At 46.0% G+C, this 26509-nt stretch overlaps 1 protein-coding gene across 2 annotated transcripts in view; it reads right to left on the bottom strand.

Annotated features, from left to right (window-relative positions):
- Positions 1-2723: 2723 nt before the first annotated feature.
- Positions 2724-26509, bottom strand: part of ipo8 (importin 8) — a 44980-nt gene continuing 21194 nt past the window's right edge. Inside the window, exons 12-26 of one of the 2 annotated variants that reach the window (XM_055155408.1) lie at positions 25464-25580; positions 25262-25351; positions 23939-24104; positions 22153-22312; positions 21404-21530; positions 20661-20736; positions 18853-18978; positions 17384-17481; positions 15396-15491; positions 14175-14380; positions 12633-12844; positions 11426-11505; positions 9041-9155; positions 7956-8079; positions 2724-7310 (exon numbers count right to left, since the gene is read on the bottom strand). In XM_055155408.1, the coding sequence (XP_055011383.1) occupies position 7310; positions 7956-8079; positions 9041-9155; positions 11426-11505; positions 12633-12844; positions 14175-14380; positions 15396-15491; positions 17384-17481; positions 18853-18978; positions 20661-20736; positions 21404-21530; positions 22153-22312; positions 23939-24104; positions 25262-25351; positions 25464-25580 (1794 nt within the window). In that variant the 3' untranslated portion in view covers positions 2724-7309. The remainder of the gene's footprint in view (positions 7311-7955; positions 8080-9040; positions 9156-11425; positions 11506-12632; positions 12845-14174; positions 14381-15395; positions 15492-17383; positions 17482-18852; positions 18979-20660; positions 20737-21403; positions 21531-22152; positions 22313-23938; positions 24105-25261; positions 25352-25463; positions 25581-26509) is intronic. The other variant, XM_055155409.1, reaches the window with a different exon arrangement.

The following is a 26509-nucleotide window of genomic DNA, read 5'->3' as shown; positions in this document are numbered from 1 at the left end:
TGAACCGAGGACTGGGGGACGGCGGCGGGGAGACGGAGCCGCAGAGCCCGAGGAGGGAGGAGCCGAGGCCGCGTCACCGAGCAGCGCGCACCGCCCCCTCCGGAGCTATTTATAGAACACAGCTGGATGTCCTCACCGCGCCGCTCCAAGACCTGGGTTAGACCTGGTTTAGATCTGGGTTAGACCTGGTTTAGTCCTGGTTTAGATCTGGGTTAGACCTGGTTTAGTCCTGGTTTAGATCTGGGTTAGACCTGGTGAGATTTACCCGAGCACAACATCTGGAAGGGCATCTGACACATCACAACATCTGCAGATTCACTAAACCAGGTCTAAACCAGGACTAAACCAGGTCTAAACTAAACCAGGACTAAACCAGGACTAAACCAGGTCTAAACCAGGACTAAACCAGGACTAAACCAGGTCTAAACCAGGACTAAACCAGGACTAAACCAGGACTAAACCAGGTAAACCAGGTCTAAACCAGGACTCCAGGTCTAAACCAGGACTAAACCAGGTCTACCCAGGTCTAAACCAGGACTAAACCAGGACTAAACCAGGACTAAACCAGGACTAAACCAGGACTAAACCAGGTCTAAACCAGGTCTAAACCAGGTCTAAACCAGGACTAAACCAGGTCTAAACCAGGTCTAAACCAGGTCTACACCAGGTCTAAACCAGGACTGAAACCAGGTCTAAACCAGGTCTAAACCAGGACTAAACCAGGTTAAACCAGGACTAAACCAGGTCTAAACTAAACCAGGTCTAAACCAGGACTAAACCAGGTCTAAAACCAGGTCTAAACCAGGTCTAAACCAGGTCTAAACCCAGGTCTAAACCAGGACTAAACCAGGTCTAAACCAGGTCTAAACCAGGACTAAACCAGGTCTAAACCAGGACTAAACCAGGTCTAAACCAGGTCTAAACCAGGTCTAAACCAGGACTAAACCAGGTCTAAACCAGGACTAAACCAGGTCTAAACCAGGTCTAAACCAGGTCTAAACCAGGTCTAAACCAGGACTAAACCAGGACTAAACCAGGTCTAAACCAGGACAAACCAGGTAAACCAGGACTAAACCAGGTCCCAGGACTAAACCAGGTCTAAACCAGGTCTAAACCAGGTCTAAACCAGGTCTAAAACCAGGACTAAACCAGGACTAAACCAGGACTAAACCAGGTAAACCAGGTCTAAACCAGGACTAAACCAGGACTAAACCAGGTCTAAACCAGGTCTAAACCAGGTCTACACCAGGTCTAAACCAGGACTAAACCAGGTCTAAACCAGGTCTAAACAGGTCTAAACCAGGACTAAAACCAGGTCTAAACCAGGACTAAACCAGGTCTAAACCAGGTCTACCAGGTCTAAACCAGGTCTAAACCACCAGGACTAAACCAGGTCTAACCACCAGGTCTAAACCAGGTCTACACCAGGTCTAAACCAGGACTAAACCAGGTCTAAACCAGGTCTAAAAAACCAGGACTAAACCAGGTCTACACCAGGTCTACTCTAAACCAGGTCTAAACCAGGTCTACACCAGGTCTAAACCAGGACTAAACCAGGTCTAAACCAGGTCTGTGGTTTCTGGAGTTCGTCTCTTTGGGCTGAAGGATTAAAAACATGTTTGGCTCAGACTTTAACATTTCCTTCTTCTTCTTTTTTTTTTTTTTTTCTTAATTTTTCTTGTAGGTTTAAATATTTACTTTATCGTTGGAAAATCATGACGTCACTGTGGGGAATTCCACACCTGTTACCACGGCAACCGCCTGGAACACTGGACCCGGAGCCCGAGTCCATCGTCCCGACAAACAAGAAAACACTTTTATTTTGTTCAAATCAGAACCGTGAATAAAGTCAGATGCCCTCCCGTCCTCCCGTGGTGTGTCAGACTGAGACCGGGGGGTTCTACATGTGTGTCTATGGTAAAATTCTAAACTGGCACACACCCGGGTTCTCACGTCCGTCATGAGCTGAAGACTAAGACTAAAAGAGGACTAAAACTGAACTACAGCAGGACTAAACCAGGACCAAATCTGAGGCCCTTTGTTTTTTTTTTTGGCTTTATGAAATTTTTTTTTATATTTTGGCGAAAAAAATTACAATTATTGCTCCTCTGCACTGTTGGAGATGATCAGACTAGACAAAAACTATGATAGTCCTGGTTTATTCCCTTGTTTAGTCCTGGTTTAGTCCTGGTTCAGTCCTGGTTTAGTCCTGGTTCAGTCCTGGTTTAGACCTGGTTTGGATCTGGTTTAGTCCTGGTTCAGTCCTGTTTTAGACCTGGTTTGGATCCTGGTTTAGTCCCTTTAGTCCTGGTTAGTCCTGTTTAGTCCTGTTTAGTCTGTTTTAGTCTGGTTCAGTCCTGTTTTAGTCCTGTTTAGTCCTGGTTTAGACCTGGTTTAGACCTGGTTTTGGATCTGGTTTAGTCCTGTTTTAGTCCCTGGTTTAGTCCTGTTTTAGTCCCTGTTTTAGTCCTGTTTTAGTCCTGTTTTAGTCCTGGTTTAGTCCTGAAGTTGTTTGCTTTATTTGACTTTTATTATTTTATGTATTCACTTTCATGTGGCTCATTATTATTTAGTTTATTCGTTTGGGGAGTTAATAAGTACAAAGTAAAATAAATTATTCTATAAACATTTCATATTATTTCTGAAATTATGTTACGTAAAAATAATAATAATAATAATGACGATAATAAAATATTGTAGAAAAGAAGAGACTCGAACCAAACTCAGATTTTTCGTTCTTTTGTTCAGCTCCAAACTCATTTACAAAAACACAACAAACACACGACTATTTACACTTTACCTCCTGTACAAGAGTCACACAACGCACAAAACACCGCACAAACGCCGCCGCCGCCGCACAAACGCCGCCGTCGCACAAACGCCGCCGTCGCACAAACGCCGCCGTCGCACACTTCACAACGTTCATCTGGAGCTTCTCCGTTGGCCTCGGGCGTCATTTAAAGTCACCGTCTGGGACTCTGAGTTGAAATAAAAGTTTGAAATCTGGCGACAAAAGTTTTTAAACATTTACAAATAAAGTGAAGATTTATTGATAAAAGAAAAACAGAAACTGATCAATATTTTCTGAACCTTAAAAAGTCCTAAATGACGCAAACCTGACGTGTTCTAATGTTCCTGCTTCACACAGACCTGGACCTGTGTTTTGTGTTTGAGTAAATCTTTATTATTCGTCTGTCTACATCTCCAAACGCTCTGTTCCACCTTGTGATGTCATGAAGTGGTTGTTTTTAAGTGGACAGCTCCTTTTCCCTTTAGACTTCGTTTCCACAGAGCCGGTACGTTGAGAAAAAAATATTTCCCGTTGTCCGTTTTCCAAAATAACATCGTGCTCACAGAGTCGATTTCAACAAAAGTTTTCGTTTACACCGAGACTCTGGGCGGAGCAGCTTTTGTTTCATTACAGTTGTAAGTTTTACTCATCCTGCTTCCTGAGACGGTTTCACTTTGTGGAAACCGTGTGACCTGCAGCATTAGGATTCGTTCGCTCGACAGGAGGCGGGGACTTTTTTTATTGAACCAATCGCTGCTGTTTGGTCGTGACGTTTGTAAAGCTCCAAATCCTGTAGGAAGAAGAACAATAACGTCTTTCCCCGAGATCAAATTCACCAAACATTCTCTTTGTTCCGGTTTTAAATCCTCGGGAATCGTTGACAACACAGAATGTCTGTCTCTTCTCTGATTGGCCGGTGCCCGAACTCGCACTTCTGGAGTTTTGTGAACCGTCTAGTGCAGCGGTGTCCAAACTTTTTCCATCAAGGGCCGGATTAAACCCGGATTAAACCCGGACTAAACCCGGACTAAACCCGGACTAAACCCGGACTAAACCCGGACTAAGCCAGGACTAAGCCAGGACTGAACCAGGACTGAACCAGGACTGAACCAGGACTAAACCAGGACTGAACCAGGACTGAACCAGGACTGAACCAGGACTGAACCAGGACTGAACCAGGTCTAAACCAGGTCTAAACCAGGAACTGAACCAGGACTGAACCAGGACTGAACCAGGTCTGTGGTTTCTGGAGTTCGTCTCTTTGGGCTGAAGGATTAAAAACATGTTTGGATCAGACTTTGGCATTTCCTTCTTTTTTTTTTCTTAATTTTTCTTTTAGGTTTAAATATTTACTTCATCATTGGAAAATCATGACGTCATGCCTGTTACCACGGCAACCGCCCGGCACTTTGTCCCGAGTCCATCGTCCCGGACAAACACTCCCGACAAGAATAGTTTTTGGGAACCGTCCAGTGCAGCGGTGTCCAAACTTTTTACATCAAGGGCCACAAATCTAAACACAGACGAAGCAGAGGGTCGATCGAGCTCAACACAGTGAATTAGGGATGGGCATGATTAATCGATTAATCGATAATTGATCATTAAGAATTTCATCGATTACGTTCATTTTAATGGACAAACTGAATGTATGTTTGTGTGTCGTGACCAAACAGGTGTGTACATGTGTCTCTGCATCAGAAGGAGCGAGACACAAACAGTGGGTCAGTCTGTAACGAACCGAAGCACAAATGTGGATTTAACCAGGATTTGTAGAAGAAATTCCACACTTTCCGTTGCGTTGGGACAAGTGTGAGTCCATGTGCACAGTGGATAAAGCAGCACATATGTTTCTGTGTCCAGTGGGAAAAAGTTTTTCCAGGTGAGAGTCGCTCAATGTGGATGACGAGGCCCCGCCCCCCTCCCCCCGTACGCTGTCCTGGTTTTGACAAACACAAATCTGGTCACACTGACCTGTATTCACCTGAGTCATGTCTTTTAATCCAACACAAGTTGAACCACATCAGCGACACAAGAGCTGGAGTTTTATCTTCACTTAGTTTATGTAAATTAGTGATGTGGTTTTAAGTTTTGTTTCTGTGAGATTTGAACAAAACTGAATTAAACACATTATAATGTCAAACAGCTGATGTGGATCTAGAGTCGTTATGTTTATATGTCGTAAAGTTGAATTTATTTATGCAGATTAGTGCAGATAGTAATAATAATGATGATCATTTTAATATAAAAACGTTAATGATTAATCGATAATCGATCGTTAATTCTTCCGACGATCGATTAAGAAAATTTCATCGAATGCCCGTCCCTACAGTGAATAATTTAAATATTTGCAGGTTTAACACGTTAGAATGAACCGTCAGTCACTAAATATTCAATACTAGGTTTTTTAAGGTAGATTTTCAAAAAACTTGCCGTAAAAAGTTATTTTTTAATTGTTGCAAAGCAATTTGGGCCAATTCGCCTGGAAGAATGAGGGCCAAACTAAATCTGTCAGAGGGCCGCGTTTGGCCCACGGGCCGTAGTTTGGACATGTCTGGTCTGGTGTATCTGATTTCTGATCTAGTCGCTGGAGAGAAATGAAACTGAACGGAGGCACTAGGTGGCACCAGCCTGGATAAGTTTTACTCACAAATCGGTTTAAATGGTGCATTAGTGAGCGGCTCGCCTCTCCACAGATCTGATACAGCCTCATTGGTCTCTGGTCGTCATCATCATCAGAGCAAAAGGGAAACACTCGTTGCACTTTTGGCGTCGGCTCCTAAAACTCCTTTTATCACTTTAGACACAAACACCAAAGCAGAGTTTTCCAGAATCTTCCCTGTAGACGAAGTTTTGACAAAGATTCATTTTCAGAGGAGAATTTTCTGTTTGTGTTTAAAAAACGGGAACAAACGAAGAGAAACGTCTCAGTTTACAGAAGCACCCGTGTACGTGCAAACAGGGCCTAAGTTCAGCAGAGATCGGTAACTCCGGGACCGAAATGATCCAGATGATTCTCGTGACGGCGTGTGGAGTTTAAAAACACAGCGGCACAGCACTTCATGACATCACAGGGTGCGACAGAGCGTTTGTAGTTTCAGAAGAACCTGGTTTGAGTTAAACAAACACAACTCCAGGTCTGTGTGACGAGGAGACGGATTTAAAAACTGTTGAAGAAGCGACACTGAAGCCAAAACCTGCTGTTGATATTTTGCAGCTGAGGTCGTCCACATTCTCTGGGGTGTGACGCTAACGGGAGGCACTGCTCTGTCTGAAACTCTGTTACTGAAGTTAAGGGAGACCAGACGTTCCTGTTTTTAGACCAATTTGATCTAAACCAGGACTAGACCAGGACTAGACCAGGACTAGACCAGGACTAGACCAGGACTAGACCAGGACTAAACCAGGACTAAACCAGGACTAAACCAGGCCTCTTCAGGAACAAGACCACAAGCTTCCACGACAAGGGCAGATTCAAAGTCCACTTTTAAAGTCATGACTTTAAATATGGTAATTACGACTTATTATGACTTTCAAACTCGTAATTACGTCTTTTAAACTTGTTATTATGACTTAAACTCATAATTACGACTTTTAAACCCGTTATTATGAGTTTTAAATTCATTATTATGACATTTAAACTCGTAATTAAAGCTTAAACTCGTAATTACAACTTTTAAACCTGTTACTATGACTTTTAAACTCATTATGACATTTAAACATGTTATTATGATTTAAACTCATAATTATGACTTAAACTCGTAATTACAACTTTTAAACTCATAATTATGACTTTTAAACTCGTAATTACAACTTTTAAACTCATAATTATGACTTTTAAACTCGTAATTACAACTTTTAAACTCATAATTATGACTTTTAAACTCGTAATTACAACTTTTAATCTCATTATTATGACTTTTAAACTCTAACTTCTTGAAGAGAAAATTAACATCTTTGACTTTTAAACTCGTTATTATGACTTTCTGTGAGGCTTTTATTTTTTATTTACTGGTGGAACTGGGCTTCCATACAACCCGGGTGTGTCCCACTTTTAAATTTGAAAATCTGGTCACTCTAACCATAGACACACATGTAGAACACCCCCAGAGCGACGTCACTGCAAAGTATCAAAACAGTAGATCTTTTAACGTCTCTAATTCCCCGAGCAAATCCACACGTAACAAAAACCGTCTCAAAGTTCATTTTCTCCGGTCAGTCGAAGAGTTTTTAGTATTTGCACTTTTCTCTCGTAAAGGTTCAATCCCAGACCAAGGTTCGGAATTCAGTTTTTTTATTTTTTTTTTCCGCTCGTGTGGGAGTGTTTTAGTCGGCGACGTGTTCGGGGTTTGACTCCGGTCCCGGCGGCGATTCCAGTTTTTGTCCCAGAGGTGTCGGTGCGATTCCAGGGCGGTGAAACCCGGAGGTGTCCAGCGTTGCTCAGCGGCACAAAGGCAGTCTCTCAGTCTGAGTTTGACCCACATCACTCAGAGCTGCTCCAGTCCAGACCCGGGTCCCACCTCTGGAACAGAACCAGGTTTAACACATTAGACCAGGACTAGACCGGGACTAAACCAGGACTAAACCAGGACTAAACCAGGACTAAACCAGGACTAAACCAGGACCAGACCAGGACTAAACCAGGACCAGACCAGGACCAGACCAAGACTAAACCAAGACTAGACCAGGACTAGACCAGGACTAGACCAAGACTAGACCAGGACTAGACCAAGACTAGACCAAGACTAGACCAGAGACCAGACCAGGACTAGACCAGGACCAGACCAGACCAGACCAGACTAGACCAGGACTAGACCAGGACTAGACCAGGACTAGACCAGAAGACTAGACCACCAGGACTAGACCAGGACTAAACCAGGACTAGACCAGGACTAGACCAGGACTAAACCAAGACTAGACCAAGACTAGACCAGACTAGACCAGACAGACTAGACCAGGACTAAACCAGGACTAAACCAGGACTAGACCAGACCAAGACTAGACCAGGACTAAACAGGACTAAACCAGGACTAGACAAGACTAGACCAAGACTAGACCAGGACCAGACCAGGACTAAACCAGGACTAGACCAAGACTAGACCAAGACTAGACCAGGACTAGACCAGGACTAGACCAGGACTAGACCAGGACTAGACCAGGACTGTACCATGGTCCTTTGGCGGTCTTCTTCTGCTGTGCGATGCCGTAGATTTCCTGGAGTTGTTTCTTCTGGTCGTCGCTGAGCGGCGCCGTGAGCCTCTGGTACCAAGAACTGTCAGTGTTCTGCACCCCTGAACAAAAGCACAGAAGAAGAAGAAAGTGAGGACAGAGGAAGAGGAGGAGGAGCAGAGGAAGGGGAGGTGGAGGTGCAGAGGATGAGGAGGTGGTGCAGAGGATGAGGAGGTGGTGCAGAGGAAGAGGAGGAGGTGTGGTGAGGAGGTGGTGCAGAGGATGAGAGGTGGTGAAGAGGAAGAGGAGGTGGTGCAGAGGATGAGGTGGTGCAGAGGAGGAGGAGGTGTAGAGGAAGAGGAGGTGGTGCAGAGGAGGATGAGGAGGTGGTGCAGAGGAGGAGGTGGTGAGGTGGGAGGAGGTGGTGCAGAGGATGAGGAGGAGGTGTAGAGGAGGAGGTGGTGCAGAGGATGAGGGGTGGTAGAGAGAGCAGAGGAGAGGTGGTGGAGAGGAGGAGGTGGTGTAGAGGAGAGGTGGTGCAGAGGATGAGGAGTGAGGGAGGAGGTGCAGAGAATGAGGTGGTGCAGAAGAGGAGGAGGTGGTGCAGAGAGGAGGAGGAGGTGGTGCAGAGGATGAGGAGGTGGTGCAGAGGATGAGGAGGTGGTGGAGGTGGAGGTGGTGCAGAGAGAGAGGAGGTGGTGAGGGGGAGGAGGTGGTGTAGAGGAGGGGAGGTGGTGTAGGAGGAGGAGGAGGTGGTGTAGAGGAGGAGGAGGTGGTGTAGAGGAGGAGGAGGTGGTGTAGAGGAGGAGGTGGTGTAGAGGAGGAGGTGGTGCAGAGGAGGAGGTGGTGCAGAGGATGATGAGGAGGTGGTGTAGAGGATGTGAGGTGGTGTAGAGGAGGAGGAGGTGGTGTAGAGGAGGGGTGGTGTAGAGGAGGAGCAGAGGATGAGGTGGTGCAGAGGATGATGAGGAGGTGGTGTAGAGGAGGAGGTGGTGTAGAGGAGGAGGTGGTGTAGAGGATGATGAGGAGGTGGTGTAGAGGAGGAGGTGGTGTAGAGGAGGAGGTGGTGTAGAGGAGGCTCACTCAGCAGGGCGTTGGTGAAGTACGTGTATTCGTCCTCTGCGTTGTCGTAGTCCAGAGGAGTGGAGTATTCCTCCAGCGGGGTGCCCTCGAAACAGTCCTCCTCCCAGAAGTCCTCCTGCAAGACCAAGACCAAGACCGGGACTGAACCAGAACTGAACCAGGACTGAACCAGGACTGAACCAGGACTGAACCAGGACTGAACCAGGACTGAACCAGGAACTGAACCAGGACTGAACCAGGACTGAACCAGAACTGAACCAGGACTGAACCAGAACTGAACCAGAACTGAACCAGGAACTGAACCAGGTCTGAACCAGGTCTGAACCAGGACTGAACCAGGACTGAACCAGGACTGAACCAGGACTGAACCAGGTCTAGACCAGGCTCAGTCCTGGTTGAGTTTAGGGTTGTCCCGATCCAATCACATGATTGGAAATCAGCACCGATCACGTGACTGTGGACTTGATCCAGACTCAGACGTTATGTTCTGATCAGGTATCGGATAAATAATATAAATATAAATATAATAAAACACACAGGACACAACAGTTTTGTTTTTTTAAGTGAGGTGTGGGTTTCCCTCAGGGACGTCCCAGAGCCTGTTGTACTAGAGACACACTCACGTTGGGACTAGGGGTGTGCAAAAATATGGGAATATTGATATATCGTATCGTTTAATGTGATGATACAGTATCAATATCGTGGGCTGCTGTATCGATATTTCACCAAGAGTATTTTTAGGTGTGTTTTACTAAATTATTTTGTTACAGAGCTACAGTTTTGTTTCTTGTGGAGTGAAAGGAAACTCATTTATGCGACACATTTGACATTTTCACTGTTTTGAGGATTAAAATGTTTGTGTTTCATATGAACTTTGCACAAGAAGAAGTGGTTTAACAAAGACTTTTAGTATCACAGACATGATTTAACCTTTATTTTTTATTGAACCGTTTCGAATCCATTTGAAATATATCATATCGAATCGAAAGTGCACTGTATCAAGATATGTATCGTATCGTATCGGCAACTTCTTAATGATACTCAGCTCTAGTTGGGACTTTTGGGTCGTGTTACCTGTGGTTCTGTGTTCACCTGCGCGGCCGATGGCGTCATCACACGGTGGTGTTTGTTTGCGTGTCTATTAAGTGTTGAGACCAATGTGGCGGCGCTCGCTCCGCTGGGGGTTTGTGGATGTGGTGGATGTGGTGGATGTGGTGGATGTGGTGGATGTGGTGTGGTGGATGATGTGGTGGATGTGGTGGTGGATGTGGTGGTGGATGTGGTGGATGTGGTGGATGTGGTGGTGGATGTGGTGGTGGATGTGGATGTGTGTGTGGATGTGGATGGGGGATGTGGTGGATGTGTGGTGTGTGGTGGATGTGGTGGTGTGGTGGATGTGGTGGATGTGGTGGTGGATGTGGTGGATGTGTGGATGTGGTGGTGGATGTGGTGGATGTGGTGGATGTGATGTGGTGGATGTGTGGATGTGTGGATGTGGTGGATGTGGTGGATGGGTGGATGTGGTGGATGTGGTGGATGTGGTGGATGTGGATGTGGGTGGATGTGGTGGTGGATGTGGTGGATGTGGTGGATGTGGTGGATGTGGTGGATGTGGTGGATGTGGTGGATGTGGTGGATGTGGTGGATGTGGTGGATGTGGTGGATGTGGTGGATGTGGTGGATGTGGTGGATGTGGTGGATGTGGTGGATGTGGTGGATGTGGTGGATGTGGGTGGATGTGGTGGATGTGTGATGTGGTGGATGTGGTGGATGTGGTGGATGTGGTGGTGGATGTGGTGGATGTGGTGGTGTGGTGGATGTGGTGGATGTGGTGGATGTGGTGGATGTGGTGGGATGTGGTGGATGTGGTGGATGTGGTGGTGGATGTGGTGGATGTGGTGGATGTGGTGGATGTGTGGTGGATGTGGTGGATGTGGTGGATGTGTGGTGGATGTGGGTGGGTGGGTGGATGTGGTGGATGTGATGTGGTGGATGTGGTGGATGTGGTGGATGTGGTGGATGTGGTGGATGTGGTGGATGTGGTGGATGTTGTGGTGGTGGTGGTGTTGGTCTGGGGGCGGTCGGGGGACAGAGGCTTGGAGCTTCTGTCGTCTTGTTTTTATTTGGTTTTGATTTTTTACACTGATGGTTCATGTTTAGAAAAGTGAATAAATTAAAGTTTTGGACATTTGATTTTTCACACTAAGTTCAGCCCAAATACGACACACTTTGTTATGTTTTATAGAAGTATCGGCTCAGGACTTGGTATCAGCGGATACTCAGAATCAAAGGACTCGGACTCAGATTTGGACTCAGACTCGGGGTCGGGTCAATGTGACAGGACGTCCGTGGTCCGTGGTCCGTGGTCCGTGGTCGGGTTCTCACCTCGTCGTCGGGCTCCTCTGTGCTGTGGGGACAAACCGGCTGCGGCTCTGACACTTCGTCCTCGTCACTCGGGATTTCCTCTGGACCAAAGACAAGAGTCAGACAAGAGTCAGACTAGACCGGGACCAGACCGGGACCAGACCGGGACCAGACCGGGACAAAGACTAAACAAGAACTACACAAAGACTAAAACAGGACTAAACCAAGACCTAAACCAGGACCTAAACCAGGACTAAACCAGGGACTAAACCAGGAACTAAACCAGGACTAAACCAGGACTAAACCAGGACTAAACCAGGACTAAACCAGGAACTAAAATAGGACTAAACCAGGGACTAAACCAGGACTAAACCAGGGACTAAACCAGGACTAAACCAGGGACTAAAGCAGGGACTAAAGTAGGACTAAACCAGGGACTAAACCAGAGACTAGACCAGGAACTAAACCAGAACTAAACCAGGACTAAACCACCAGAGTCTAAACCAGGGACTAAAGCAGGACTAAACCAGGACTAAACCAGGGACTAAAGCAGGGACTAAAGCAGGACTAAACCAGGGACTAAAGCAGGACTAAACCAGGACTAAACCAGGGACTAAACCAGGACTAAAGCAGGACTAAACCAGGACTAAAGCAGGAACTAAACCAGGGACTAAACCAGGACTAAACCAGGACTAAACCAGGGACTAAAGCAGGACTAAACCAGGAACTAAACCAGGAACTAAAGCAGGACTAAACCAGGGACTAAACCAGGACTAAACAGCAGGACTAAAACCAGGACTAAACCAGAACTAAACCAGAACAACTAAACCAGGGACTAAACCAGGGACTAAACCAGGGACTAAACCAGGACTAAAAAAAGGGACTAAACTAGGACTAAACCAGGACTAAACCAGGGACTAAACCAGGGCTAAACCAGGGACTAAACCAGGACCAAACCAAAGATTAAACCAGGGACTAAACCAGGACTAAACCAGAACTAAACCAGGACTAAACCAGGACTAAACCAGGGACTAAACCAGGGACTAAACCAGAACTAAACCAGGGACTAAACCAGGACCAAACCAAGATTAAACCAGGGACTAAACCAGGACTAAACCAGGACTAAACCAGGACTAAACCAGGGACTAAACCAGGACTAAACCAGGGACTAAACCAGGACTAAACCAGGGACTAAACCAGGGACTAGGGTTTAGTCCCCCCCCCTCACCGTTGGCGTCCTGCTCGCCCCCCGGGGCGGGGGCTCTCGGATGCTCCGGGGGCTTGTGGAGGAGGCGGGAGGCGTACAGATGTTTCAGGCCCAGGAACAGCAGCAGGACGGAGGGTAAAATCTGAGCGACCACAGCCTCCAGCGCCGACGGACGCGACGGCAGCTCCATCAGCACACACAGACCCAGGATACACAGCTTACGGTCGTGAAGTCTGAAAGAACCACGACCAGAACCAGGACTGAGACCAGGACCAAGACCAGGACCAAGACTGAGACAAGACCAGAGCCAGAACTAAACCAGGACTAAACCAGGACTAAACCGAGACAGCTCCATCAGCACGCACAGACCCAGGACACACAGCTTACGGTCGTGAAGTCTGAAAGAACCAGGACCAGAACTGAGACAAGAACCAGAACCAGGTCTGAGCCGGGACTGAACTGGGACTGAACCAGGACCAGACCAAGACTTGACCAAGACTAGTCCAAAGATTAGTTCAAGACTAAAACATGGACTAAAACATGGACTTAAACCAAGATTAAAGCAGGTTTAGTCCTGGTTTACTCACAGACTAAACTAAACAGACCAAGACTGAACCAGGACTGAGCCAGGACTGAACTGGGACTGGACCAAGACTTTACCAAGACTAGACCGAGGCTAAAACAAGGATTGAACCCGGACTGATCCAAGACTGAAATGGGACTGAGCCAGGACCGAACCTGGACCAAATTGGGACCAGACCAGGACTAGACCAGAACTAAAACATGGAATAAAAAAATGGAATAAAACCGTGACTAAACCAGGACTGAACCAGGACTAAATCAGGGACATAACTGGGACTGGACCAAGACTTCACCAAGAATTGACGAAGACTAAAACATGGATTGAACCGGGACTGAGCCAGGACTAAACTAGGACTAAACTGGGACTGAACCAGATACTGAACCAGGACTAGACCAAGACTTTACCAAGACTAGACCAAGGCTAAAACAAGGATTGAACCGGGACTGATCCAAGACTGAAACGGGACTGAGCCAGGACCAAACCTGGACCAAGCTGGGACCAGACCAGGACTAGACCAGGACTAAAACATGGACTTAAACCAGGACTGAACTAGGACTGAACTAGGACTAGACCAAGACTTTACCAAGAATAGACCAAGACTAAAACATAGATTGAACTGGGACTGAACTAGGGCTAAAACAGGGACTGAACTGGGACTGGACCAGATACTGAACCAGGACCAAAACCAAGACTAAAACATGGATTGAACCGGGACTGAGCCAAGACTAAAACATGGACTAAAACATGGAATAAAACTGTGACTAAACCAGGACTGAACCTGAACCAAGCTGGGACCAAACCAGAACTAGACCAGTACTACACCAGGACTAATCTAGGACTAAAACATGGACTGAACCAGGACTTAAACCACAGCTGAACCAGGACTAAACCAGGGACTGAATTGGGACTGGACCAAGACTAAAACATAGAATAAAACCATGACTAAACCAGGTCTAGATCAGGTCTGGAGTCGGACTGACCCGAGGAAGTACTCGGTGTCGTTGATCCACTGGTTGATGAAGTGGGCGGTGAGGGGCTGGGGGCCGGAGTCCAGCGTGAGGAAGAGGAGGGGGGGGCTGTACCAGAGCGCCGCGATGGCCACCTGCAGACACATGGTCCTCAACTCCGACGTCTTCACCCCGCGCATCAGACGCTCCAGCGCCGTGTGCACCAGCACCGGGACCACCTGAGGACAGACCGGGACGGGGAGGGCATCCGGGTTAAAACAACAACAAGAACAACAACACCGGGACCACCTGAGGACAGACCGGGACGGGGAGGGCATCCGGGTTAAAACAACAACAAGAAACAACAACACCGGGACCACCTGAAACAGACCGGGACGGGGAGGGCATCCGGGTTAAAACAGAGAGAGAGAAAAGACGTGAGGAGAAGAGGAGGACTGGAGGAGGACGAGATGGAGAAAAAGAGGAGAGAAGAGGAAGAGGAGGAGGAAAGAGAAGAGGGTGAGAAGAGGAGGACGAGGAGCAGGGGATGAGGGGAAGAAGAGGAGAAGGAGAAGGAGAAAAAGAGAAGAGGACGAAGAGAGAAGAGGAGGAGGAAGAGGACAAGAGGAGGAGTAGAAGGGGATGAGGGGAAGAAGAGGAGAAGGAGAAAAAGAGGAGAGATCGGGAAGAGGAGGAGGAAAGAGAAGAGGAAAAGAAAAGGAGGAGGAGGAGCAGGGAAGAGAAGAGGAGGAAGAGAGAAAAGGGGGAGGAAAAGGGATGAGAGGAGGAAAGGGGAGAAGGAGGAAAAGGAGGAGAGAAGAAGAGGAGAAGGGGATGAGGAGTGAAGAGGAAAAGAGGATGAGGAAAGAAGAGGAGAAGGAGAAGAGGAGGAGGGGAGAAGGAGGAGAGAGAGAAGAGGAGGAGGAGAAGAGGAGAAGGAGCAAAAGAGGAGAGAAGAGGAGGAGGAGAGAAAAGGAGGAGGAAAAGGAATGAGAGGAGGAGAAAAGAGGAGAAGGGGATAAAGAAGAAAAGAGGAGAAGGGGATGAAAAAGAGAAGAGGAGAAAAGGAGGAGAAGGGGATGAGGAGGAGAAGAAGAGGAGAAGGAGGACAAGTAGAAGAGAACAGGAGAAGAGGAGAGAAGAGAAGGAGAAGAAGGAGACGAGGAGGAAAAGAGGAGGAGGAGTAGAAGAGGAGGATGAGTAGAAGAGGAGGAGAAAAGAGGATGAAGAGTAGTGGAGGATTTTAGCTGGTACCTGGTCGATGCCTCGTCCTTTACACTGGAGGATGATCACCTCTAACAGTTTGGCAGCGTGACACTCGGCGTCCTCCCCACACTCCGACGACAGAACCTGGAACAGAACCAGAACCAGAACCTCCAGTCAAACCACAGAACCAGAACCAGAACTAAACCCACACTCCGACGACAGAACCTGGAACAGAACCAGAACCTCCAGTCAAACCACAGAACCAGAACCAGAACTAAACCCACACTCCGACGACAGAACCTGAAACAGAACCAGAACCAGAACCTCCAGTCAAACCACAGAACCAGAACCAGAACTAAACCCACACTCCGACGACAGAACCTGGAACAGAACCAGAACCAGAACCACCAGTCAACACACAACAGAACCAGAACTAAACCCACACTCCGACAACAGAACCTGAAACAGAACCAGAACCACCAGTCAAACCACAGAACCAGAACCAGAACTAAACCCACACTCCGACGACAGAACCTGGAACAGAACCAGAACCAGAACCTCCAGTCAAACCACAGAACCAGAACCAGAACTAAACCCACACTCCGACGACAGAACCTGAAACAGAACCAGAACCTCCAGTCAAACCACAGAACCAGAACCAAAACTAAACCCACACTCCGACGACAGAACCTGAAACAGAACCAGAACCTCCAGTCAAACCACAGAACCAGAACCAGAACTAAACCCACACTCCGACGACAGAACCTGGAACAGAACCAGAACCAGAACCACCAGTCAAACCACAGAACCAGAACAAGAACTAAACCCACACTCCGACGACAGAACCTGGAACAGAACCAGAACCTCCAGTCAAACCACAGAACCAGAACCAAAACTAAACCCACACTCCGACGACAGAACCTGAAACAGAACCAGAACCTCCAGTCAAACCACAGAACCAGAACCAGAACTAAACCCACACTCCGACGACAGAACCTGGAACAGAACCAGAACCAGAACCACCAGTCAAACCACAGAACCAGAACAAGAACTAAACCCACACTCCGACGACAGAACCTGGAACAGAACCAGAACCACCAGTCAAACCACAGAACCAGAACCAGAACTAAACCCACACTCCGACAACAGAACCTACAACAGAACCAGAACCAGCAGTCAAACCACAACAGAACCAGAACCACAACTAAACCAGGACTAAAACCACGACTAAACCAGGTATAAACCAGGACTAAACCAGATCTAAAAGGTGGGCACGGTGGCTGAGTGTTTAGCACTCATGCCTCACAGCAAGAAGGTTCTGGGTTTGATCCCCAGGTCGCCCAGGTCTTTCTGTGTGGAGTTTGCATGTTTCTCCCCGTGTCTGGATGGGTTTCCTCCGGTTTCCCCCTTCAACCCAAAACATGCTCCAGGTCCAGAACAGTTGATAGTCAAGGTCAGTTTAATAAAATCAATCAATGAACCTGTCCAGGGACGACAGGTGGAAATTAGCTCTGATGCACCTGATGTACAGTGCATCTCTCCTGTCAAGGTTAATGCGAAAATTGTGCGCTGTCCCTGTCTCAAATAAATAAAAAATAAATAAAAACGGTGGTATATTTATTGTCTGAAATGTTCCTCAGTGGGGCTTTAAATCCAAGTTCTGTTGTAAAAGTGTTTTCAGTGAAACACGGTGCACGTGTTTGTATCTGTCTTGCACATGCTGTAGTCTGTGTGTGTGTGTCTGTGTGTGTGTGTGTCTGTGTGTGTGTGTGTGTGTGTCTGTGTGTGTGTGTGTGTGTGTGTGTGTGTGTGTGTGTCTGTGTGCATGTGTGTGTCTGTGAGTGTCTGTGTGTGTGTGTGTGTCTGTGTCTGTGTGTGTGTGTGTGTGTGTCTGTGTGTGTCTGTGTGTGTCTGTGTGTGTGTCTGTGTGTGTGTGTGTGTGCGTGTCTGTGCGTGTCTGTGTGTGTCTGTGTGTGTGTGTATGTGTATGTGTGTGTATGTGTGCGTGTGAGCGCCCCCTGTGGAGGGTCTGGTACCTTCTTGCACATGCTGTAGATGATCTCCAGGTGTTTGGGGTTGGACAGGAGCACGTCTGTGTCCACCGTCACGTAGTTGTGTAACAGAGGCATCATGTCTGTGAGAGAGAGAGGGAATCAAACCCACAACCTCCTCACCCAGACACACACACACACTAACCACTCTGCCACATGCACACAGGAGGGAATCAAACCCACAACCTCCTCACCCAGACACACACACACACTAACCACTCTGCCACACGCACACAGGAGGGAATCAAACCCACAACCTCCTCACCCAGACACACAAACACACTAACCACTCTGCCACACGCACACAGGAGGGAATCAAACCCACAACCTCCTCACCCAGACACACAACACACTAACCACTCTGCCACATGCACACAGGAGGGAATCAAACCCACAACCTCCTCACCCAGACACACACACACACTAACCACTCTGCCACACGCACACAGGAGGGAATCAAACCCACAACCTCCTCACCCAGAAACACACACACACTAACCACTCTGCCACACGCACACAGGAGGGAATCAAACCCACAACCTCCTCACCCAGAACACACACACACTAACCACTCTGCCACACGCACACAGGAGGGAATCAAACCCACAACCTCCTCACCCAGACACACACACTAACCACTCTGCCACACGCACACAGGAGGGAATCAAACCCACAACCTCACTGAGGAATCGAACTCAAGTATAGTAAAAGTATTAGTAGTGCAGAGTAAAAGTATCAGTAGTGCAGAGTAAAAGTATTAGTAGTGCAGAGTAAAAGTATTAGTAGTGCAGAGTAAAAGTATCAGTAGTGTAGAGTAAAAGTATCAGTAGTGTAGAGTAAAAGTATTAGTAGTGCAGAGTAAAAGTATCAGTAGTGTAGAGTAAAAGTATTAGTAGTGCAGAGTAAAAGTATTAGTGCAGAGTAAAAGTATCAGTAGTGTAGAGTAAAAGTATCAGTAGTGTAGAGTAAAAGTATTAGTAGTGTAGAGTAAAAGTATTAGTAGTGTAGAGTAAAAGTATTAGTAGTGTAGAGTAAAAGTATTAGTAGTGTAGAGTAAAAGTATCAGTAGTGCAGAGTAAAAGTATCAGTAGTGCAGAGTAAAAGTATCAGTAGTGTAGAGTAAAAGTATTAGTAGTGTAGAGTAAAAGTATTATTAGTGTAGAGTAAAAGTATTAGTAGTGCAGAGTAAAAGTATTAGTAGTGTAGAGTAAAAGTAGTAGTGTAGAGTAAAAGTATTAGTAGTGTAGAGTAAAAGTATTAGTAGTGTAGAGTAAAAGTATCAGTAGTGCAGAGTAAAAGTATCAGTAGTGCAGAGTAAAAGTATAGTAGTGCAGAGTAAAAGTATTAGTAGTGCAGAGTAAAAGTATCAGTAGTGCAGAGTAAAAGTATTAGAGTGCAGAGTAAAAGTATTATTAGTGCAGAGTAAAAGTATTAGTAATGTAGAGTAAAAGTACCGGTGAAGTAGTCGTAGCAGTCGTGCTGGAACACCTGGTACAAGACTCCGAGCAGGTGCCACATCTGGGGGGAGATGTTCTGACAGGTGAGACCGAACGCCAGGGACAAGATCTCCTCATAAAACTCTGCGGCAAAACAAACAAAAACACAAATAAAAACACAAGAGTTTACAGATAAAATATAAAAACACAAATAAAACACAAGAGTTTACAGATAAAATATAAAAACACAAAAAAACACAAATAAAACACAAGAGTTTACAGATAAAATATAAAAACACAAATAAAACACAAGAGTTTACAGATAAAATATAAAAGCTGTAAAACACTTTTGGGTTTTGCAGTTTAGAATGGAATATTTCTACTAAACTTTTTTAAATTTACGCCTCCCTGAACCGTGACCGTGCCTTAACGCGGTGGAGGGTTTCTATTGTCAATGGGGCCACTCGTAGCTGTGGTCGAAAGGTCTGTGGTGTCTGTCACAGCAGTAATTCCTGAACCCGGTGGTGGACACTGGAAGTAAGGGATGCCGTCACGCTGAAGGAGGAGTCCTATCGGGCCTTGCTGGCTCGTGGAACTCCTAAGGCAGCTGATGGTACCGGCGGGCCAAGTGTGCTGCAGCCTGTGCGGTCGCAGAGGCAAAAACTCAGAGCTGGGAGGAGTTCGGGGAGGCCATGGAGGAGGACTATCGGACGGCCTCAAAGAAATTCTAGCAAACCGTCCGGCGCCTCAGGAGCTGAAAGCAGTTCTTCACCAACACTGTTTACAGTGCGGGGGGAGAGCTGTTCACCTCAACTGCGGACATTGTCCAGCGGTGGAAGGAAAACTTTGAGGATCTCCTCAATCCCACCGTCACGTCTTCCGAGGAGGAGGCCGAGGCTGGGGACTCGGAGGTGGACTCATCCATCACCCTGGCTGAAGTCACTGAGGTGGTTAAAGCTCCTCGGTGGCTCCGGGTGCGGATGAGATCCGTCCTGAGGATCTTAAGTCTCTGAATGTTGTGGGTCTTGGCTGACACGTCTCTTCAACATCGCGTGGCGGTCGGGGACAGTACCTCTGGACTGTCAGACCGGGGTGTTCGTCCCTCTGTATAAGAAGGGGGACCGGAGGGTGTGTTCCAATTACAAGGGAATCACACTTCTCAGCCTTTCCGGTCTGTGCCAGGGACTGGAGAGGAGAATCCAGCCGATAGTCGAACCTCGGCTCCAGGTGGAGCAGTGTGGTTTTTGTCTTGACCGTGGAACACTGGACCAGCTCTACACTCTCCATCGGGTGCTCGAGGTTCATGGGAGTTTGCCCAAATGAGTTTCCTCCACAGGGCGTCTGGGCGTCTCCCTTGGAGACAGAGTGAGGAGCTCAGTCACACAGGAGGAGCTCGGAGTAGAGCCGCTGCTCCTCCACGTGGAGAGGAGCGTCTGAGGGGAGGACGTCTGTTCTGATGTCTCCTGGGCGTCTCCCTCAGGAGGTGTTCATGTCCACTGGGAGGAGGCCCCCCGAGACCCGTCCCCAGAGAAGAGGAAGAACATGGATGGATGGACATTTTTTATTTATTTAAAAAAGGTTAAAGACAATCCCAGTGTAGAAGATCAGAAGAGGATTTGGTCTGTGATGTAAAGACGTGAAACAGAGATGATATAAACTCTATAAATTATTCTTTAAATGTGATGTTCTGATGTTCTGATCGTGTGTTCTAAAGCGAGTCTGAGGCTCAAACACACCTGCCACAGTTGAAACATAAACATGATATTTATTTGACGTGTTTAGATTATTGTGAGTGTGTTTGGCGGTGGGAGGACGGTGAGACACACCTGCCATACCTATGACGGGCTTCTGCAGCACCAGACCGATCACCTGCAAACAGATCGCCTCCAACTGCTGCGTGATCTGTCAACAGACACAGGTGTGAACAGACACAGGTGTGAACACAGACACACAGGTGTGAACAGACACACAGGTGTGAACACAGACACACAGGTGTGAACAGACACACAGGTGAACAGACACAGGTGTGAACACAGACACAGGTGTGAACACTAACACAACACAGGTGTGAACACAGACACAGGTGTGAACACTACACACACAGGTGTGAACAGACACAGGTGTGAACAGACACAGGTGTGAACAGACACAGGTGTGAACAGACACAGGTGTGTGTATGTGTGTATGTGTGTGTGTGTGTGTGTGTGTGTGTGTGTGTGTGTGTGTGTGTGTGTGTGTGTGTGTGTGTGTGTGTGTGTGTGTGTGTGTGTGTGTGTGTGTGTGTGTGTGTGTGTGTGTGTGTGTGTGTGTGTGTATGTGTGTGTGTGTGTGTGTGTGTGTGTGTGTGTGTATGTGTGTGTGTGTGTGTGTGTGTGTGTGTGTGTGTGTGTGTGTGTGTGTGTGTGTGTGTGTGTGTGTGTGTGTGTGTATGTGTGTGTGTGTGTGTGTGTGTGTGTGTGTGTGTGTGTGTGTGTGTGTGTGTGTGTGTGTGTGTGTGTGTGTGTGTGTGTGTGTGTGTGTGTGTGTGTGTGTGTGTGTGTGTGTGTGTGTGTGTGTGTGTGTGCGTCACCTCGGCGTGATCTTCCATCACGGTCAGGATGGTGTCCATGGTGCTGAGTAAACCCAGAGCCATGACCGTCTTATCCTCACTCTCCTCGTACTCGTCACTCTGAAGAACACGAGTGAAGATCTCAGCCTGAAACAACGACAAGGAGAGAAGAAGAAGAGGAGAGACTCATGTTCATTTCTTGTAGAAAGCATTTTATAATATCTTTATTAAACAGAAAATATTGTTTTCGTAGTAGCAGTAGTAGTAGTAGCAGTAGTAGTAGCAGTAGTAGCAGTAGTAGCAGTAGTAGTAGTAGTAGTAGTAGCAGTAGTAGTAGTAGTAGCAGTAGTAGTAGCAGTAGTAGTAGTAGTAGCAGTAGTAGTAGTAGCAGTAGTAGCAGTAGTAGTAGTAGTAGTAGTAGTAGTAGCAGTAGTAGTAGTAGTAGTAGCAGTAGTAGTCAGTAGCAGTAGTAGCAGTAGCAGTAGCAGTAGTAGTAGCAGTAGTAGTAGCAGTAGTAGCAGTAGTAGTAGTAGTAGTAGTAGTAGTAGTAGTAGCAGTAGTAGCAGTAGTAGTAGTAGTAGTAGTAGCAGTAGTAGTAGCAGTAGTAGCAGTAGTAGCAGTAGTAGTAGTAGCAGTAGTAGCAGTAGCAGTAGCAGTAGCAGTAGTAGTAGCAGTAGTAGTAGCAGTAGTAGCAGTAGTAGTAGTAGTAGCAGTAGTAGTAGTAGCAGTAGTAGTAGTAGTAGTAGCAGTAGTAGTAGCAGTACAGTAGCAGGTTGCGCGTCATCTCCACGGCGATGGCGGCCACTTCCTGGTTGTATTCGCAGATGAGTTTCTGGATGACGTTGGTGAGGTCGTCGTTTTCCGTTTCCCTGACGACGTGGAGCAGCTCCTGCATCACCGGGCGAATGAACGGCCGGATGTACACTTTAGCTGAAACACGAAACACGAGACACGAGACACGAGGAGGACACGGTCAGAACACAGATAATACTCCCTACAACTGTACAACAACTCGCCCTTATGTAACAGATAATACTCCCTACAACTGTACAACAACTCGCCCTTATGTAACAGATAATACTCCCTACAACTGTACAACAACTCGCCCTTATGTAATAGATAATACTCCCTACAACTGTACTTATGTAACAGATAATACTCCCTACAACTGTACAACTCACTCTTATGTAACAGATAATACTCCCTACAACTTGCCCTTATGTAACAGATAATACTCCCTACAACTGTACAACAACTCACCCTTATGTAACAGATAATACTCCCTACAACTGTACAACTCACTCTTATGTAACAGATAATACTCCCTACAACTTGCCTTTAAGTAACAGATAATACTCCCTACAACTGTACCAACAAACTCGCCCTTATGTAACAGATAATACTCCCTACAACTTGCCCTTATGTAACAGATAATACTCCCTACAACTGTACAACAACTCACCTTTATGTAACAGATAATACTCCCTACAACTGTACAACTCACTCTTATGTGACAGATAATACTCCCTACAACTGTACAACAACTCACCCTTATGTAACAGATAATACTCCCTACAACTGTACAACAACTCGCCCTTTTGTAACCAATAATACTCCCTACAACTATACAACAACTCGCCCTTATGTAACAGATAATACTCCCTACAACTGTACTTATGTAACAGATAATACTCCCTACAACTTGCCCTTATGTAACAGATAATACTCCCTACAACTGTACAACAACTCACCTTTATGTAACAGATAATACTCCCTACAACTGTACAACAACTCGCCCTTATGTAATAGATAATACTCCCTACAACTGTACTTATGTAACAGATAATACTCCCTACAACTGTACAACTCACCCTTATGTAACAGATAATACTCCCTACAACTTGCCCTTATGTAACAGATAATACTCCCTACAACTGTACAACAACTCACCCTTATGTAACAGATAATACTCCCTACAACTTGCCCTTATGTAACAGATAATACTCCCTACAACTTGCCTTTATGTAACAGATAATACTCCCTACAACTGTACGACAACTCGCCCTTATGTAACAGATAATACTCCCTACAACTTGCCCTTATGTAACAGATAATACTCCCTACAACTGTACAACAACTTTATGTAACAGATAATACTCCCTACAACTGTACAACTCACTCTTATGTGACAGATAATACTCCCTACAACTGTACAACAACTCACCCTTATGTAACAGATAATACTCCCTACAACTGTACAACAACTCGCCCTTTTGTAACCAATAATACTCCCTACAACTATACAACAACTCGCCCTTATGTAACAGATAATACTCCCTACAACTGTACTTATGTAACAGATAATACTCCCTACAACTTGCCCTTATGTAACAGATAATACTCCCTACAACTGTACAACAACTCACCCTTATGTCACAGATAATACTCCCTACAACTGTACAACTCACTCTTATGTGACAGATAATACTCCCTACAACTGTACAACAACTCACCCTTATGTGACAGATAATACTCCCTACGAGCCCTGGTCCTGACCTTGCTGCTGGTTGGACACGAGCGTCTGGAGAGCGATGGCGGCCTCCACCTTCACGGGCATCTCCTTGTCCTCCACCAGGTCCTGCTTCACCAGCTCCACGGCGCCGCGCAGGACCTGCTCGTCGTGGAAGCGCAGAGGGCTGAAGCAGTGAAGCACCCAGCACGACTGAGGAACCAGGAACCAGGAACCAGGAACCAGGAACCAGGAACCAGGAACCAGGAACGAAGAACCAGGAACCAGGAACCAAGAACGAACCAGGAACCAGGAACCAGGAACGAAGAACAGGAACCAGAACCAGGAACCAGGAACCAGGAACCAGGAACCAGGAACCAGGAACCAGGAACCAGGAACGAAGAACCAGGAACCAGGACCGACAAAGAAACAGGAAACACGTGAGTCTACGTGAGCCTCCACTTTAAACCTCCTGTGTTACACTAAACAGACTCTTGTGAACTTTAAAAAGGCACAAACTCAGTGTTCAGACCAGAGCGTCAAAAAAGTCTCTTGTTTTCCTGGTTGAGAGAATTTCTTTAATGGGATTAAACCAGGACGAAACCAGGACTAAACCAGGATTAAACCAGATCTAAACCAGGACTAAACAAGGACTAAACCAGAACTAAACAAGGACTGAACCAGGACTAAACCAGGATTAAACCAAGTCTAAACCAAGTCTAAACCAGGACTAAACAAGGACTGAGCCAGGACTGAGCCAGGACTAATCCAGGACTAAACCAGGTCTAAACCAGGTCTAAACCAGGTCTAAACCAGGTCTAAACCAGGACTGAACCAGGACTGAACCAGGACTAAACCAGGACTAAACCAGGTCTGAACCAGGTCTAAACCAGGACTAAACAAGGACTGAGCCAGGACTGAGCCAGGACTAATCCAGGACTAAACCAGGTCTAAACCAGGTCTAAACCAGGTCTAAACCAGGACTAAACCAGGTCTAAACCAGGTCTAAACCAGGTCTAAACAAGGACTAAAACCAGGACTAAACCAGGACTAAACCAGGACTAAACCAGGACTAAACCAGGACTAAACCAGGACTAAACCAGGACTAAACAAGGACTAAACCAGGACTAAACAAGAACTAAACCAGGACTAAACCATTCACACTTGTTAATTCATTATTATTGATACTTTGCAGTTCACTGTGGCGCGTAAAAAATGTGTGTAAAAAAAATAAAAATAAAATAAAAAATTTAAAAAAGGACCTCTGTTTTTAATGTTGCTACTTTCTAACCATTTTAATGGAACTAACTGTGAACGATTAAAGTCTAAATCAAATCTCAAAATAAAATAAAAAACACTGTGGGACTGACCCGCGCTCGCAGGTATCCCAGAGGAGAGTTGAGGAGCGGGAACACGTATTTCTGTAACATCATCTCCATCTGCTCCCTGTACGCCCACTTCTGTAACACCACACAGAGTTACATTTAAAACACAAAAACTGAAAAGGACAGAGTCAAACTAATAAAAAGTGTCGGGGTGCAGAGCGGGGCTGCTCTGAAGGGGGCGCTGTACCTTCAGGAGGAGCTCGGCTAAAGTCCCCACGCAGTGCAGCGCTCCGTCCTTCCTGCGGGGGTCAGCAGAGGGGTCCATGAGCGTCTGGTGACAGAACTCCATCATCTGAGGAAGAACCTGCGCAAAAACAAATTATATTATTAGATTTTTTTTAAAGTGAAGTCATCAGAGCTCGTTTCTGCTGCGCAAAAAACACAAAGACAAGAATGAAAAGATGCAGGGAAGCTCATTTCTGCCAGTAAATAAAAAACAGAAGCCTTTTAAACTCCTAATTATGACATTTAAACTCCTAATTATGACTTTAAAACTCGTAATTATGACCTTTAAAACTCGTAATTATGACTTTTAAAACTCCTAATTATGACTTTAAAACTCCTAATTATGACTTTTAAAACTCCTAATTATGACTTTAAAAGTCATAATAATGACTTTTAAAACTCGTAATTATGACCTTTAAAACTCCTAATTATGACTTTTAAACTCGTAATTATGACATTTAAACTTGTAATTATGACATTTAAACTCCTAATTATGAATTATGACATTTAAAACTCCTAATTATGACAATTAAACTCCTAATTATAACTTTTAAACTCCTTATGACATTTAAACTCATAATTACCTCCGCCAAGGAGGTTATGTTTTTGCCGGCGTTTGTCTGTTTGTTTGTCTGTTTGTTTGTCTGTTTGTTTGTCTGTTTGTCTGTTTGTTGTCTGTTTGTTTGTCTGTTTGTTTGTCTGTTTGTCTGTTTGTTTGTCTGTTGTCTGTCTGTCTGTCTGTTTGTCTGTTTGTTTGTCTGTTTGTTTGTTTGTTTGTTTGTTTGTTTGTCTGTTAGCAACATAACTCAAAAAGTTATGGACCGATTTTGATGAAATTTTCAGGATTTTGTTGGAAATGTGAAAAGGAAGAACTGATTTCATTTTGGGGCTGATCCGGAAGAAATCCTGGATTCTGGATCACTTTGAAATTTTAGTTAACATTGTGGTAAATGGGGCCAAAAATTTAGTTTCTCAATATCTGGGTTAATTATTGACCAAACCCCATGA

The sequence above is a fragment of the Boleophthalmus pectinirostris genome, unplaced genomic scaffold (assembly GCF_026225935.1).
Source record: "Boleophthalmus pectinirostris isolate CB_2022bp ecotype Guang Dong unplaced genomic scaffold, ASM2622593v1 HiC_scaffold_2, whole genome shotgun sequence".
NCBI classification, from domain to species: Eukaryota; Metazoa; Chordata; class Actinopteri; order Gobiiformes; family Gobiidae; genus Boleophthalmus; species Boleophthalmus pectinirostris.
The sequence above is the reverse complement of the archived record's forward strand: the minus strand, read 5'-3'. Positions and strand labels throughout refer to the sequence as shown.